At 48.6% G+C, this 17,060-nt stretch overlaps 2 protein-coding genes across 4 annotated transcripts; both read left to right on the top strand.

Moving 5' to 3' along the window:
- The first annotated feature begins 845 nt into the window (after positions 1–845).
- LOC121596953 (tubulin glycylase 3A) lies at positions 846–6,424 on the top strand. 3 transcript variants are annotated; one of them, XM_041922364.1, is made up of 4 exons: positions 846–1,035; positions 1,491–3,663; positions 4,284–4,796; positions 4,963–6,424. In XM_041922364.1, the coding sequence occupies exons 2-4, from the start codon at positions 2,154–2,156 to the stop codon at positions 6,132–6,134; spliced, it is 3,195 nt and encodes a 1,064-aa protein (XP_041778298.1). In that variant the 5' UTR covers positions 846–1,035; positions 1,491–2,153; the 3' UTR covers positions 6,135–6,424. The 3 variants fall into 3 exon arrangements, with proteins under 3 accessions (XP_041778298.1, XP_041778297.1, XP_041778299.1); XM_041922363.1 differs by having other exon boundaries at positions 846–1,041; XM_041922365.1 differs by lacking the exon at positions 846–1,035 and adding an exon at positions 1,037–1,057.
- Positions 6,425–6,571: 147 nt separating this feature from the next.
- LOC121596955 (tubulin glycylase 3B) lies at positions 6,572–16,577 on the top strand. The gene is made up of 3 exons (XM_041922366.1): positions 6,572–8,415; positions 15,383–15,904; positions 15,988–16,577. The coding sequence occupies exons 1-3, from the start codon at positions 7,056–7,058 to the stop codon at positions 16,389–16,391; spliced, it is 2,286 nt and encodes a 761-aa protein (XP_041778300.1). The 5' UTR covers positions 6,572–7,055; the 3' UTR covers positions 16,392–16,577.
- The last annotated feature ends 483 nt before the right edge of the window (positions 16,578–17,060 follow it).

Genomic DNA, 17,060 nt, shown 5'->3' with positions numbered 1-17,060 from the left:
TGATCGAAAATGGTCGTCGCATCTAAAAAGTTAAAAAATGCTAGATAATAAATGCATGCTTTATATTAGCACAGCTGGTACAGCTTACTGGACATAGATTGAACCCATCTAGATTTGGTGTCAGATATGATTTCAGATTGAAGAAACGCCTTTTTATATCCTGTAACAATTAACAAACCCCCCCCCCCCCCCGGATGACAGTTTGGCTTCTAAGCTCTGGGTCGGTACTTTTGCACCCCAGGTTCACGTTCCGTTCTTTTTGAAAAATGAACTAGTTCCGTTCCGTTCCTTTTTTTTAACGAAATTCCCAACACTAGAATGTTAGCCCAAAAATATGTACAATATGTATTTTAATAAGCTTTTCTGTTAAAAACAAACCAATCCTTTCACGGATCACGTTTGTTTACGCCACGAACAACAAGTGGTCCGCGGACCATGGGTGGAGTTCACTGGACTAGTGGTTTCGTCAGAATGACTACCGATATAGGAGAGGGGTAAAACGGTATCGTCGATGGATATGCATGTTTGAGAAACGTTCGAAAAATTATTTCATGGATTAGAGGGATGGTAAAAAACAGTTAATTGCTTGATGTATAACAAATTCCGGTGGAATTTCTAGATTTAACCATTTTTTGTTTAAAAAAAAACACACATGGTATGGTGAATGGAATTGTTCCCTCGAATCGGCTTTTCATTCGGTACCTTTCGGTCTGCCCAACCCGACTGGCTGTTGCCTTCGTGTCCTTTCGCGAGCCTTCCAAAACACTACTTTACAAGGCTTCCACGGACTCGGCAAGGTATAAAAAGGGACCAAACATTCCCGGAAGCTTTCAGTATTGGTGCCAACGCGAACCCACGCGGCAGGGTCCCGGAAGAAAAGCACGTGGCCCGGTGGCACTAACTTTACTACCGTTCTTCTGGCACGCCCTCTGGCAGAACCGGAAACATGTGGACAGCAACGAAGTGAATTTGAATGCGATTGTGGGGGTGTGTGAGCGTGTGTGGATGTTTTAGTGAACTATCGTGTGTGTGTGTGTGTGTGTGAGTAAGGGTGCAGGTGTGAAACAGTGATGTGGATGGGGTTTTGTGTGGAGGGGGAGAGGGGTCTTTGATTTCTTAGCGATTCAAACGGGGAAAGGGGGTCTTATTTGCGCTTGGTGTTGTGTCGGAACGTACCGTCGGAAATAACGAGACAGAGAGACAAACAACACCCAAGCCTGAACATGTGCCTGTTTGCACATACGTGGGAGGGTAGCTGCAAATAGGAGAATTAGTAGCGGGTGCAATAGTGGTAGTCGCAGCAGGCTCTGCTCATCCATGGCTAACTGTGATCCGCGTGGAAGTTGTGCGAAAGTTGGTGGGTGCTTGCTTAGTATTGCGTTCGATGCTTAGCTGCTTAGTGTGTGTGCGGAATGCGGACATCGCGTTACGGTTTCTGATTTAAACGTTTATCCTTTTCTGTTCCGCCCTAAACCTCCAACGATGCTCAGTATATCTGGCGTTCTGTACGAGGCCTGTGTAGGTTGCAGACATGAGAAAGAGAAGTGAAAGGACTGCAGCAACGAACAAGAAAGCAGCAGCAGCAGCAGGAGCGTGTTGATAGTGTTCGATTAGAGGCGAAACAAAGTGGCAAAGCGAGAGCGCGAGCGCGTATACTAATGCGATACTTATGCGGGAATGGCATGGGAACTACAACTGCCAGAATAATGTTGATGCTAACCCACATTGGCCCGAAACCGGGCCAAACTAGACCAGCTGTATGGGCCCCGTCCTTTGCTCTGGTGCTCGGTGCTACACCGAGGCAATGAGGTTTATTAGGAGAAAGAAAGGAAGGCAAGTAGCCGACGTCGCGGTATGATCGTCAATTTTTGGCGGAATGACACAGTTCCGTGGCTGAGTGCACGACGAGCCAGCCTACCGAGTGATGTTGTGATTGAGGCTCACGAATATCTGTAGCGTTGTTGTGCAGCGAATTGCCTCTCTCTTTGTCTCTCTCTCTCTGTCCGGGGACTCCGGCTAGTCTGCGCTGTGCCCGATCCGCACAGTTCAATGGAAGGCTCCAAAGTGGGAGGAACAGTGCCATCTGCTTGAGGCTTGAAACAACCGTCCGGATTTGCCGCTTAAGAGTGGACGCTTCATTAACCACCGGCGCCATGAGCAGGGAAGATGAACTAAATAGCTGTAGCAGCAGTGATAGCGGTTCGAGCAGCGAGTGCCGAGTAAGCTGCAGCACCAGCAACGGCAGTGGCACGGGACGTAGCAGCATCAGCAGCAGCGGCGAAAGCACTCCCGCCACCAGCAATGACAGTGATAAGGCCAGTGATACTAGCAGCAGTAGTTTGTGTAGCAGTGAAACCGACAAGGATAACGAAAGTGATGCGGACAGAAGGAACGGTTCCCAGTCCGGCAGTGCGGCACACAAAAATGGCACAACCGCAAAGGACGAAACGGGCAGCTGTCGGGTTGGCGACACGGATAAGGAGGCGGTGGTCGCGACCGGTAGCAGCAGACCGACGACGACGGCAACGACAACCATCGGGAAAGTTATCGAGGGCAATTTGGGGCCGCTGACAGCGACGGTAAAGTTTATCAATCCGTACAAAAACAACTGGATCAATGCGGATCGATTAAACGAGCTGCGGAAGAAGGTGCAGGACGCGACCAAGCACCACCGCGTCTTTCTGCTGCGCGGCTCTTTCCACACCGTCCGGCGGGCGCTGGTCGAGCGGGGATGGGTCGAAAAGCTGGACGGGTTTCGCGTGAAAGCGCAAGCGTCCACCTCGTCGTCCGGCTTCATACTGGAGGATCTGGTGTCGCAGCTGCCGGAGCGCAAGCCGGGCGAGTCGCGCAAAAACCACATCGCCAAGTGCGAGCGCAGCATCATGTCGCGCTTTCTCGAGCACACGCCGATCGATTTCCTCTGGACGGCGCGGCGCGAGAAGGCGGATTGGCTCGATCTGACGAAAAACTCGTCGCTCATCATTAACCGCTTCGCCAAGGCGCCGTTCACTACGAAGGAAGGCCTCTGCTCGGCGCTGCACGATTTCCATTGGTTCTACGAGGAGGGCATGTCCGAGACCTACTTTCCCCGGTGCTACAACGTCTGGAACCCGGAGGAGTTGAACGAGTTCGTCGACAATTTCCGGCTGACGGCGTCGATGGGCCTGCTCAAGTGGCTCATCGAGCGGCACGGGACCGAGGGCGGGGGAGGCGGCCTCGACGCCATCATCGCAGACGATGGTAACGTGCCGAGCACGTGCATTACCTTTGCACTGACGCGCTGCAAGGAGTACCTGGACTACTGCCTGCACAACGACATCGACATCGAGGAGGACACGAAGGTGTGGGACCACGACTGGGACGTCTTCCTCACGCACCACTATCTGCTCACGCACGAGGACAACCGGATACAGCTGCTGAAGGAGGAGCGGGAAGCGGACGCGATCGAGCACTACCTAGCCGAGGCGAAGTCGGTGCTGGAGCAAATCAAGAGCTACTGGCCGCAGTACGCACTGGACGGGTACCTGAACATCTGGATCGTCAAGCCGGGCAATAAGTGCCGCGGCCGGGGCATCCATCTGATGAACAACATCAAGCAAATCATTGCCATGGTGAACCCACCGATTGTCAGCAAAACGCGCTACGTGATACAGAAGTACATTGGTAAGTACAACAGGACAGTGAAGGAATGCAATGCCCACCCGGAATGACACGCATTGGTATTGGTGGGCCAAAGGAACGGGTTTTGCACGCATTATTGGGCGCATGGTTGCCGTATTGGCGGCGACGGAACAGCAGGCAGGCGTCGTGGAACGTTTCATAACGTGCTAGGGAAAATGTTTTTTACCATAGAAACAACTTGGCGCTTGGCATTCAGCTGTTTTCCCTTGCAAAACTCCTTTTTTCTCGGTCTTGGTACCGCGGCGGGGGCCAACATAGTGGAGTTATGCAGTTTTCATTCCTGTGCACTGCCTTCAGTGTTCGATCGGCCAAAGCAAAATGTAGTTTTTGTTCCTTTCCGTATTCCGTGTGAGCAAGACAGTGTTTGCAGTTAGTGAGCAATAGTGTTTGGAAATTTGTTTAAAAAACGTAGATTTTTGATTTAGGTTTTAGGATGAATTAATCGATCAACATTTTAACATTTTCCACTAGCAGTGATCAGTAGCGTTTGCAGAGCAAAAAAAAAACGGCTTCGTCTTGTATATTGCCGACATGATTTCAAGCCCCGTTTGTGTGGCCGAATCGCGCTGGTGCTGGTCGGTCCTTCCTTCCTTCTATTTCAGAGCGACCACTCATTATTCACAACACCAAGTTTGACATCCGGCAGTGGTTCATGATCACCAGCGTGCAGCCGCTCAACATCTGGTTCTACAAGGAAAGCTATCTACGCTTCAGCTCGCAGCAGTACAATCTGATGAACTACCACGAATCGGTGCACCTGACGAACCATGCGATCCAGAAAAAGTACCACAACGCGGTGCGGGACGAGCGGTTGCCGCACGAGAACATGTGGGACTGCCACACGTTTCAGGCCTACCTCCGGCAGATCGACAAGTACGAGATGTGGTCGGAGCGTATCTACCCCGGCATGCAGAAGGCAATCATTGGGTCGCTGCTGGCCTGCCAGGACAACATGGACCGGCGGCCGAACACGTTCGAGCTTTACGGGGCGGATTTCATGATCACCGAAGACTTCTATCCGTGGCTGATCGAGATCAACTCGAGTCCCGATCTGGCACCGAGCACGAGCGTTACTGCCCGGCTCTGTCCCCAGTGCGTGGAGGACACGATACGAGGTGAGACATCTTTGGTCGCTGCATTCTTGGACAGCGCAGTTGGTGAATACATTCCCTGTTTCTCTCTCTTTCTTTCTTTCTCTTTCTCTTTCTCTCACGCTCTCTCTCTCTCTCTCTCTCTCTCTCCCAACCCCCTCCCCCCCCTCTTTTTCTCACACACACACAGTGGTGATCGATCGGCGGACTGATTCGAACGCGCCGACCGGTTCGTTCGAGCTGATCTACAAACAAGTCATTCCGAAGACGCCCGCCTACATGGGGCTCAATCTACAGCTCCGCGGTCACCGTATCACACCAAAAAGCTCTATCAAGAAGGACCGCTTGCGGATGCTGCCTCTGAAGCCGGTCCAGAATGTGCTGCAGGTGTCCCGACTGGCGACGTCGGCGGCGGCTGCATCCGCTGTGAAACAGTCCGCCTCGCCGGTCATAATGGATCTGATCGAGTGCATGCAGTTCCGGGACGGTAAGCCCGTGGACGACGCCGACTTGTCGCGCCACCATGGGCTGGTGCGGGGGACGGGCCCCTGTGGTGTTACCTCGGCCACACTATACAAGCGGTCCAACTTTTCGCACAAGAGCCAAAACTTGCGGTACGACTTTGAGAAGAAAAAGTCGTACATCATCTCGAAGACGGGCGAGCTGTTCCGGCGGAATGGGACCGGCAGCGGCTCCAAGTACCTGACCGACGGCGACACGTACATAGACAGTGTGGAAGCCTGGGAGCGGGCTACGACTAGCTTCTTCCAGCATAATTTCTCCAACACGCTCAGTTCGCTCACCGTTAGCAACGCGCGAACCGGGTCGGAATTAGCGGACGAAGGACAATCTCGCCCAGCTCCCGGCGGCAGCAGCTCAGCGTCCGGTGGGGCAGGCAAGTGTACCATAAAAGTAACGGACTGCGACGACTGCAGCAGCAGCAGCAGTAGCAGTCAGTGCAACTCGGACTCGGAAAAGCGTACCGCCAGCGTGGAGAACCTTTCCACTGCCACCGCCCAGCATACGGTGCCAGCATCCAGCGGCGGCTTCCCGACCGCTATCCGTTACGGCACGCGGCATACGACGGGGGGCCGCAGTAGCACCACGACCTCGAACAACTTCTACACGCTGGGCTTTAGTTTGCGAACGACAGCAAGACCACCGAAAGCCGTCGGTTCGAAGCAATCGGGCCACAAACTGCATCACGCACAATCAGCCGAGGACCTGCCAGCATCGTTCGCTGGGGAGCGTACGACTACCACGTCACCGTTGCACCATCGTTCCGGCACTGTCGGCGGTATGGTGGAGCCACCGTCTGCAGTCTCTGGACCCACCGTGGGCTCTACGTCCGGGGCTTTCTAGCAGCCGTGGAACACCGCCGCCCGCTGCTGGGGCGGAAGGAACGGTGATGCATTTTCTCAGCTACTGCTAAGGTCCAGCTTTGCACCACACACCGGCAAATCGTCCTTTTCCTCTTCCACCACCACCACCACCACCACTCACCTGATTCCACCAATCTATAGCTCCTGTTGCTCCACGTCCTCCGCTTCCTCCTCCACACCGGCAACGGCCACCAACGCATCTTCCTTTCTTCCCGCCAGCTCGCTGCAATCTTCCCACCACTGGCACTCGCGCTGCAATCTTCCCATCACGCGCGGTCACTGCTTCATGGGCAGCGGCACCACCAGTAACCATGGTTACGGCATCAGCAAAGCTACGGCCACCTCTTCCACCGCCGCCGCCACTGCTGCTGCTGCTACAAGCAACGGCGTAGGCGCCGACAGCCGCCACAGCAGCTACCATAGCAATAGTGTTGTAAAAAGTAGTAGACACCATGCAGCCACTCCCGCCACACGTTTCCACGAAACGCTTTTCCGTGTACCTCTGGTGAAAATTCAAGGTTCTTCCTTACTTAAACCAAATTGTTTTGTGTTTCAGTAGATTCTAGTGTACGTTTACTTGGTGTATAAGTGTGTGTGTGTTTATCTGGATTCCGTGGCAGCGGTAGCAGTAGTAGCAGCGGATAGTCCCGTACAAAATCCGGAAATTGTAGGTCCAGTAGCGTCTCCTAGGAAAAGAAACGTGTTTGTTGGTGGCTGGAACGAAAGATAATATATTTAAATCTCTAAAGCCTTTAGTGTAGCTAAATTTTAACAAACTTTCGTGTTCACTCGTGTTTACCTGTCCGGTGCGACGACTGCATTGCTTATCATTAAAATAAAACGCCAGCTGTTGATTAGGAAAATTGAATCGCTCTAGTGCTAAACGAAGTAGCTAAATGAAATGCATCTAAAACTTAAATTTGTTACCAGTGATGTATGGGACAGTGATCCCGGTGTTGATCTAGCGGACATAACGCTAGAGCTGGGCGAGATCGATTATGGCCGACAGCTCGACCAGCGGTTTGAACAGGCACCGGTGCAGCTTACCAGACGGTTTCTCAAAGGGTTACCTGCGCTAGAGCCACCTCCTTCCAATGCGCACAAACGTCACCAATGCCCGGGTCCGGCTGGTGCTGCTCCCGGTGATGATGATCGTCCCCTATCGCCACTCTCGCGACCATTTCCCCAGCCAAAGGCTAGCCAGCATGTGCACACCTTCCCGCGCATGGCGCCACGGTTGCAGCCCCCCGACGACGACGAAGACGCGAACCGTACGCCAAAGCACAAGTTTTTCCGCAACTATAGCTTCGATTTTCTCAAGCAAAAGCAGTTGAAGGCAAAGATTGCGTCGGCGGTGGAGAAGAAGCACATCTTCTCGATCGTTGGTCACTATCCGGCGCTGCGGAAAGCGCTTAAAACACGCCACTGGCTCGAAAAGCAAACCTTCCGGAGTGCGCTGCTGCGCGAACTCTCCCATCACGCGCTGCTGCAGAAGGCATCGAACGGTAACGAGTACGAGGAAGCGCTCGTGTCCAAGTACCTGAAGCCGTACCTGCCGTACTTTATCTGGCAGCATCGGAACATGCGCGACTGCAAGCAGGACCGCTTCTACGCACCGTACCGCAGCCGCATACACTACGAGCGGCCGTACGATTTTGCCGTGAAGGAGAACCTGATTCGCCTGATCAATGCATCGCACTGGCATCAGGAGGAAGGGTTCGCCGAGCTGGATTACCCGCGCACCTATCTGCTCGATACGGAGGACATCATTACCAAGTTCCAGGAGGACTATCAGCTCACGATCGTGAGCAGCTTCCTGCACCACATGGCCAAGCATCTGGAGCACGCGTTCGACGACGAGGGCACGCTGCCGACGGACGTGCTGACGACGGCGATGAAGTATCTGCGCTACTATCTCGGCTGTGCGCAACACGAGGACATCGATCATGAGGAGTTTTGCGAGCCGCTGCTAACGCCGGAGAACAGGCACGAGATGGAGCAGCTGCTGGCGGGCGAGGCCCGGTTCGGTAGCATACCCGGGTACGAGGTGCTGTCACTGGTGGCGCAGGTGAAAAAGCTGGTGCACGAGGCGGCCAAAGTGTTTCCGGACATGAAGATCGACGGGATACGCAACATGTGGATACTGAAGCCCGGCAATCGGTGCCGCGGGCTGGGCATAATGCTTTTCAACGACGATCGCAAACTGCTCGAGCACGTGGACAGCAATCCGGACGTGAAGTACGTGGCGCAAAAGTACATCGGTGAGTGTTTTTGTATAATTTTGTGTATACAGTTCAACTATATTTCGGGTCGGGTGTCTTCAATTTCAAAATGGTATGAAATGATATAGGATATTACGTAAATTAGATTTTTCCCTATATATACGCCTACTTTTGTACCAAACTTTGAGCCAGTCGCTCTCACAAAAGCATAAAAAGGCAATTTCGTCACATTAATCGTTCTTTTCGAAGTGCCTTTTTCCCCGTTCATTTCCTAATTGCTTTTCCCTGCGAGTCACCTTCCTCTGTCTGGTGGTTTGAAAGGGCAGCTTGAGCTGATTTCATTACCTGATTATCCTGGAGTTCCTGGAACGGGGGGACGGGAACTAATACGATTTGAGTGTAATAGGCGCTGTTGTTTTGCCCGAATCGATCAGCAGGTGGATTCAATTGGTGGGAACAACGAGCTGGAGTCGTCCTCCTAACTGTTGTCAACTCAACACAACCCACCCATAGAGCATGGTAAGCCGGGGGGAGGGTGTGGGTACGGCAGGACTAAACATTAAATATCGTAATTCTGGCTTTGTTACAAGAAATCGACTAAATAAGGTTCTTCCTTGCTTTGAAAACCTAGTTTTCATCATCGTTTGTCATCCCTGCTACCTGTTACTTATTGTGCAAATATAACCAAACCTCCATCTATAGAGTTTGATAAAAGTGGAGGTTTGGTTATATTGACTTTTAGCAATCTACTATTTTGTCTGGCATCTATGCTAATCGTTTAATGAAAGTTTTTGCTGAATTATCACATAAAACCCTGAGCCGTTTTAAATTGCTTTGCAAACAAAAATCAGGATTGTGTGTGTTTTTGTGTAGCCAACGGGAGCAAAAGAGATAGAGAAAATATACGTAAGACAGCAAAACGGGGCCACCAACACGCTACAATTTGAATTCCCAAACACTGCCTTGGTAACGGATCGGTTCGCATTAAGTTGGTACACACACACACACATAGATACCAGCCAGCCCACGTTGGCACAATGAAGGGTGGGGAGGCGTTGGCGGTATGCAAAAGACTCGATATTTTGCTACACCCCTTGGAAACATGCTTTCCTTTCTCCACTGGCGCACAGCAAAGATAATGCGATAATGTCAAACGGTGCTCCACAGGGAACTTCGCCTGTGTTGCTGATAATGTTGTATCTATTCTTTTTCGCGTACCCTAACGCGCGATAGTGCTGTCTTTCGTTCCGTACTATCATTATGCACTGCAATCGGCGGGGGTGTGTACTAAGAGCTGTGCATTCTATGCTGACCTCGCACCTAGGCAATTTATTTTCGTGAATGTTGAAGGTGAAACGTTCGCTATAATTGCGTTTGCCCTTGATAATTGCGCGCCGTAAAAGTTGGGTGCGTAAAGTTTGTGAATTTTTAACTAACGCACATTACGCATATGCATCTTTGTGCTGGAGCACTTTGGCAACGGTTTGTTGCGAAAGGATGGTGGAATGATTAGACCAATTGACTATCGGATTCCACAATAATAAGAAAAAAAAGTGAAATTACTTGAACAAATCATTTTCAAGATTGTTTTTTCTGCCGTTTTGATTAAAATGTCGGACATTTACTAATTGAAATTATTAAAAAAATACAGACATGCCGCTTATTAAATTAAATGATTGCCATACCACATTACGGGTGGCTCCGTGGAATAGTCGTCAACTCGCACGAATCAACAACATGCCCATCGTGCGTTCAAGCCTTATAAGGATCAACCGTCCCCCCGTAGCAAGAACTGACTAATCAATCGGGAGCTGCATGGCATTTTTCTTCCTCTTTGGTACAACATACGTTGTCGGTCAGGTCACGTCAAGGCGTGCCTCTGTACCACTAAGGCCTGGGTCTATGAAAATGTTGTGGGAATATTTGTTGAAAAATCTTGTAGACGAACTTCCAAACTCATGTTGCGGGAACATTTTTGTTGCAAGAGAAAAAAATCAATTTGTTTCATGTTTATTTGTTGCAGGGACATTTTCGGACTTGTTTGCATATCAAAACGGATAAAAAATAATTTAAACTTAATTTAAAAATGTTTTTGTGAACAAATACGTGCACATTTTTTCAAAGAAACTGAAAATTCCAGAAATGTTGCCGCAACATGTTCATAGACCTGGACCTAAAAAAAGGTTTGGCTATCTGTTCCGGGCCCGACGGCCAAGCCGATCGCGAAGGTTTCGGTCGTTCTGGAGCGCTTGGTAAACCGTCTGCTGCCACGGAACAGAACGTCCCGGGCAAAGGGTTTCGGGAGCGTCAACGGTCCAACTCTCCTTCACCAAACTACTTTCAGTATTGGCCTACCTCTTTTCCAATGTAAATTGGGAGGTCTATTCCGTAGTAGCGCCGCTACTGATTTCGTTAAGCGTTGTTGAGAAGGCAATCGTATTCGCCCAAAGCTTCACCCGGGAAAATCTTAACACCAAACAAAGAAACGCACTCATCACATGCTGGTGTAAGACTGGTTTATTATAATGATTTCCTCCTTTTATACTCTAAATTACAAGCTATCTTAGCCTACTAAGAACAAAATTAATTAATTATTTAATTATTAAATTATAAATTCAAACCACCACCTTCGATGTGGTCGCTGCGCAACACTATCAGTGGCTTACTGATTCCACATAGCAGGATATAATCAGTCCTAGGTTTGGTCCTACAAGTTGACAACTGGTACACCAGACCGGCCCAACCGGTTTTATGGCTTTGGTACTTAATAAAAAGTCTCGAAAGACTATAATCTATGCGTCAGCATGACCGCGTATGTTGTTACGCTAAGAAGAAGAAAAATATTATACTACACTAGGATTGATTCAAAATACAACTGCCATCTTGGAGGAGCTGATTTTAATCTAAATAAATATTACATGACTCTCACTTCCCCACCGGTAATCTGTGCCAGCTGCATTTTTTTTTACATCGGTATCTATTGTTGACCGGTGAGGCCAGTCTGGTGTTACAGTCTTCTTCTTCTCCTTTTTTTGAGGTTATACCCCGGTTCGGTACACGGAGTCCAGCTTCCTGGGCCCTCCGCCACTAGTCCGTGGTTGCGTTTTACTGCGAACCTCTTTAGTTTATGACCAGCTACTAAGGCTATATGTCCTGGTGTTACAGTCGTCAATTCGAACGACTCAATAACAAGTCCGTCATGGGTTCAAGCCCCAAATAGACCTTGCTCCCATACGTAGGACTGACTATCCTGCTACGATAACAACAATAAGTCACTGAAAGTCAAGCTCACTTTGTTGTGATCATATCAACCTCGCTAGTTTAAACGAAGTGTAGTAGGCTTTATTGAAATAGAGAATAAATCAGTCTGCATTTTCCTTTCGTACGAACAAGAAGTTCCAACAGGTTATGGGCCCAGGATTGCGAGGACACTACCAAAAGGCCACACTAACTTCAAAAATGTCGATTTTAAAAAATATATGTGAGAAGCGTTATTCCGACGGTGAGGATATCGAGCAGCATATCTTCGAGATGGAAGGATTGTTCGATAGGCTAACATTGACCGGTGAGGAGCTAAGCAAGAGCCTGCAAGTGGCAATGGTGCTCCAAAGTCTACCGGAATCTTTCTCGGTTCTGACCACAGCGTTGGAAAGCAGGTCTGACGACGAGCTTACGCTAGATTTGGTGAAAACCAAGGTGGTGGACGAAGTAGCCAAAAGGGGAAACAGAGGTTGCTGCGATTCTATACTAAAGACAATTGTTAAGAAGAATCAAATGTTATGTCATTTCTGTCAACAGTTCGTTGGGCAGAAGTGTGGTTATTCAAATTATCTTACATCCTTAGCTATCTAGCGCTATAACCACTTTGCAGTTTTAACTTTGCTGGCCGAAAGTGACATTGCCGTACATCTCTTGTAGCTCGTCGTTGTATCAGCTCCTCGACACAAGCGTGGCCAAAAATCATTCTGAGCATCTTGCTCTTCCTCGCTTTCTCAGGCTATGGAATGACCGGCTGGCAGCCAGCATCCTTACGCGCAAACTCAGCTTCCATGCTATTGTTGGTGCTGACCTTTGACCCGAGATAGGTAAAATTGGACGACTTTAAAACCTATCCGTACGTCACCCATACATAAGACTGGATTTGTTGTTGGTACAAGGCCTCGCCCTCTCTAGCGACAAGTTGAATAAGAGACAGGCAAGCCCATCCCTCTGACGCAGACCTTTTGGTGGTAGTAAAAGACCCTGAGAATTTTCCATCCACCTTTACCTGACGAATGGCAAGTGACGTTAATGTCATAGTCATTCTAACTACCCTTATCAGTGTTACTCTGGCTGTGCTATCATATGCTGCTTTGGAATCAATGAAGAGATGTTACGTGTTTTGTCCATATTCTGCCATCTTCTATGGCACTAACACGATGCTATCTACTCTAGCTGTTCGTTAAACTAGTCGTTAAGTAATTCATCAAAGTACTGAGCTCACCGCGAGAGAGGACCTCATCCTCATTCAGGTAAAGGTTCATCAACGCGGTTCATCAATATTATGACAGCCAGTTTCGGTTTTTATGTTGTTGTTGACTTATACTTTATTTTAACAAACATATATATATATATAAACGATCAAATGATAAAAGTAAAAGGAATACGGTGCCGCGCGCGCTAACCACGTCTATTGCTGGTGCAGATAAGATCCCGAGTGTTCGTTACATCGCAGGATCCCCGATCGTAATGGATCATGCACGAGAGAGATGAAAAAGGAGACTACCCAAATAGCCAAAATTGCTTAAGCAGCTCATTTTGGCACGCTAAAGATCGCTGCTCTAATTCGCCTTTTGCAGTAGATAAACAGCATCAAAGTTCTATGTAGGTCTTTCAAACAGCGCCTAAGCAGCTTCCTTATGCCACGATGCCAGGGATTATTTTTCTTTGTGTTTTATTTTCAAGCAAGCGTCAAGCTTTTTCAAGCAGCGATGAAATAAACAACAAGATTTGTTTCGTTTAAACACAAATGTATATTTTTAAATCCTTTGTATTGATGAATTACAAAAATTTTACACAATTCACTGATAATTCACAATCACTTCACTCAATATTCATTCTTCAATTAACGAATCTAACTTGTGCAGCAGCAATGAGATTATTGCCGGCGTCCGTTTTTGACACTTTGACAAGAGCCACCTTGAACCGATGTCATGCATTAAAAAGCTATAAAGTTCCACCAAGTTCAGTACCCTTTCTTAACAAGCCTTCAAGTTCCATAATGAACCCTACACATAGTGCTAATCAGCCGCAAAGTTCCAAAGAGTACCATGTGCCTGTTAAAAAGCTCCATAGTTCCGAAAAGTACCGTCTATCTCTTAATCAGCCACAAAGTACGACATCGGAACGATTTTTCGTTAAACAGCCCTAAATCAGCTATAAAGTACGAGCTGGCTATTTGGGTATATTCGCTATACATCGAATGCTGTCAGTTCCCGGAAAGCATCGAGTGTGCGAAGAGGCTGCAGTCTCGGCGGACTGCAACATCGGTAATCTGCTATCGCTTGGTAGAACTTTCATGTTGGGACTATATTTATTATAAAATATTCTATGCAAAAGTGCCCCTAAGTGTCCGCAATTTCGAACAAAACGGTATCTCTTTTCCTTTCTCTTTTTATTTTACTCACACTATTATATGTTTCTCTCTTTTCTTGAAGGGACCACCACCCTTACTATAATATGCAATCCACTATTATTGTGCTTTACCACGTGACATATAATTTTACTACTCTCGCAGCACAACCCTCCCATACGCGTTGGCATAGGAGGTGTCCCAAACGTGCCAATCCAAGATAGTTGGAATGTAAACAGTCACCCACGTGTGTGTGTGTTTTGTAGTGCAGTGCACGGAATGTTTGTGTGCTGTCCCTGTGGTAACCACCGCGCAGTGTCCTTTAAATACACAAGGTGTGAAGCCGATGCACATCTGCCAGCGGTTATTCATCAGGGCATTATTTGTACTTCGTGGGTCTTCCCCCCTGTGTGCAATCGCTTTCGACACTTCGAATGGTGCTTCTTTTCAATAACTAGGCCATTTATGGATTGGTATTCGTAGCTTGACACCACCGCAAGCATTCCGGCGTGCAAGCAGGTCAGGGATTGTGGTAGTAAGTATTCAGATTCAGGTAGTTGGCCTATGTATTTCGATAGTGAAATCCAATCATTGTACCTAACAATCGATGAGGAAGTTTTTACGGCAAGTGGGTGGATCGTTTATATGGTTTGGGGGGTACAGAAGCTAACCAAAGGCTTGGTGTCCTGTCTTCTGGTCGGGAGCTGCTACTGCCTTCTCCTCCTTTCCCGGGACATTTTCAGGTGAAGGTCGGCCGTTCGATCCAACAGGTACCGAGGCGTTAGGGGAAAAGTTAGTTAACTTATGTGAATAACGTTTTTGCGAACCTCCTCATTTGCTGCAGCTGTAAAACAGTGGCACAGCACGCTTTCCACCGGTTGTACTAATACAAAGAGCCTAGCATTATTTAATGTCTTTAGCGCCTATTCGATCTCCCTGCGCAGTCAGTGTAAGTTTTAAATGCCGATACCATGATTCCGTAACTTGGTAGGATAATTGGCCTCATTTCACGTGCAGAACTGACTGAAAAGGACGAGGCGTTGAACACTCGTACTCTCAGTAGCATGGTTTTGATTAAGGTTTAAATGAGGGCAATTGTTTCGTTTGCGCCTGGTTCAGGGGTGGAGTTCTAATTCCAAGTTAGTACAGATAGTAATCTTGCCGTTTAACAAATTTAAAGAATACCATGTTTCTTTTTACAAGGGTTTCGGGGAGCAAGAAAAGAGGCTTTCCTAGTAACTGCAAACGTAACTATTAAGTATTAATTCGATTTTTAATTGTTATACTGTTCGGTATATAAGTACCTACCACAGGTACGTTCCTTTAAATCTCGCTTTAAACGTATTTACTTTGTTTTGCTTCCTTGATTTGTACACCTTTTGTTTCGATTTTCAGAACGCCCGCTGTTGATACACTGCACCAAGTTCGACATCCGCCAGTACTTTCTCATCACCTACACGAACAACGTGCTGAAGGTGTGGATGTACCGGAACTGCTACCTAAGGTTTAGCTCGCGCCAGTTCAATCTGGACGATTTTAGCGAATCGATCCATCTGACGAACTACTCCATCCAGAAGAACTACGCAAAAGAGGTGCGCGAGGGTGCGGATGCACTGCCCGCGAGCAACATGTGGTCACTGAAGCGCTTCCAGGAGCATCTGCAATCGCTCGACAAGGGTTTCTACTGGGAGCGCAAGATCTATCCGGACATGAAGAAGAACATCCTTGCCATCGTCTGCGCCAGCCTGGACGGGATGAAGATGGAGCGCAACATGTTTGAGCTGTATGGGGCCGATTTTATGGTGACGGAAAACTTTCGCACCATGCTTATCGAGATCAACACCAGCCCCGATCTGTCCTCGTCCACCGACGTAACGTCCGTCATTTGTCCGGCCGTGCTAGAAGATCTTGTAAAAGGTATGAGACGTGCGTGTGGTATTTGTGCTTTTTTGGTTAGAATATCTAATCACCCGTTTCCCTGCCCGCCCACCCTGTTGCAGTTGTAATCGACAACACGAAGGACAAACGAGCTGGAACGGGACAATTCGAACTGATTCATTCACTAGAGATACCGCGTGTGGCACCGTACGGCTACGGACTGACCGTCGACGGGCGTTCGATGCAATCGAAACATCGCTCCAAAAGTCCACTGTCCCCGATCAACACGTCCACAGGACCAACGGTCGCCTCTACCGCCACTTCCACACCGAAGCGAAGCACAGCAGCGGCAGGAACGACCGTAGCAACAACAGTCGCAACAGGGGGAATAATATCGACCGGGGCAAATGGTGGAAATGCGAAACATTCCCGCTACGCCGCCAGTAGCTCGGAATCTTCAAGCAGAGGCAGCAAAACGTCGCTTACGAGCGTTATTTTAGACCGGCCGCGTACGACGCTGAAGTAAGCGTCCCTGTGCCTGTCCCGGTGGTCGGGGACCGCTTCTTAACGTGCCCACCACAGTTGTTCATAGCCCTAGATTTGCTACCCGAAATAGTTCATGGAAATAGCAAAACCAACCAACCAAAACTGTATACTTTCGATATGACACACATAGCTATATTTCTAAATACATTTTATGTCGTTATCAGAACGCTAATGTTTCATTTCCGCTTTCTACGGCAACCCCCCCCCCCCACAAATTTGCTTGTGGATAATAAGTACAGATAGTAGTGTCGCCTTCCTTAATTGTACGGTGCGGCGGGACAATTGTGAGACAACAACGGCAGGACAACGACGACGCAACAGCAATTTTCCAACTTTAAAACGATCCCAAATCACGCGCGCGCGGTGGTTTTGTGTGAATATTTTTCCTTCTCCTGCTTTGTTCATTTCGGGCGAAGCTTTCTGCATCTGTAGCCCCAAAACGGTAGCATGTCACCGTGTAATGATAATCAGAAATAATTAGGCAAAACTTTACACCCGGCTCTACTACGTGGAGGCTTTCTCCCCCCTCCCCATCCCTCCCTTTCCACAATAAAGCTTCGCCCCGCCCGCGGCCCGGTACGAGGAGAAGGTGAAAGCGTTTGAAACTGCGTCGGAACGGTAAAGCATGAGCGACGTGCGCTGTTCGAGA

The sequence above is a fragment of the Anopheles merus genome, chromosome 3R (assembly GCF_017562075.2).
Source record: "Anopheles merus strain MAF chromosome 3R, AmerM5.1, whole genome shotgun sequence".
NCBI lineage: Eukaryota > Metazoa > Arthropoda > Insecta > Diptera > Culicidae > Anopheles > Anopheles merus.
The sequence above is the reverse complement of the archived record's forward strand: the minus strand, read 5'-3'. Positions and strand labels throughout refer to the sequence as shown.

Coding starts and splice junctions, on each gene's coding strand:
- LOC121596953 (XM_041922364.1), top strand. CDS start 2,154: ATGAGCAGGGAAGATGAACTAAATAGCTGTAGCAGCAGTGATAGCGGT. Junction 3,664..4,283: donor CGTGATACAGAAGTACATTG/GTAAGTACAACA, acceptor CTTCTATTTCAG/AGCGACCACTCATTATTCAC. Junction 4,797..4,962: donor CGTGGAGGACACGATACGAG/GTGAGACATCTT, acceptor ACACACACACAG/TGGTGATCGATCGGCGGACT.
- LOC121596955 (XM_041922366.1), top strand. CDS start 7,056: ATGCATCTAAAACTTAAATTTGTTACCAGTGATGTATGGGACAGTGAT. Junction 8,416..15,382: donor CGTGGCGCAAAAGTACATCG/GTGAGTGTTTTT, acceptor TTCGATTTTCAG/AACGCCCGCTGTTGATACAC. Junction 15,905..15,987: donor GCTAGAAGATCTTGTAAAAG/GTATGAGACGTG, acceptor ACCCTGTTGCAG/TTGTAATCGACAACACGAAG.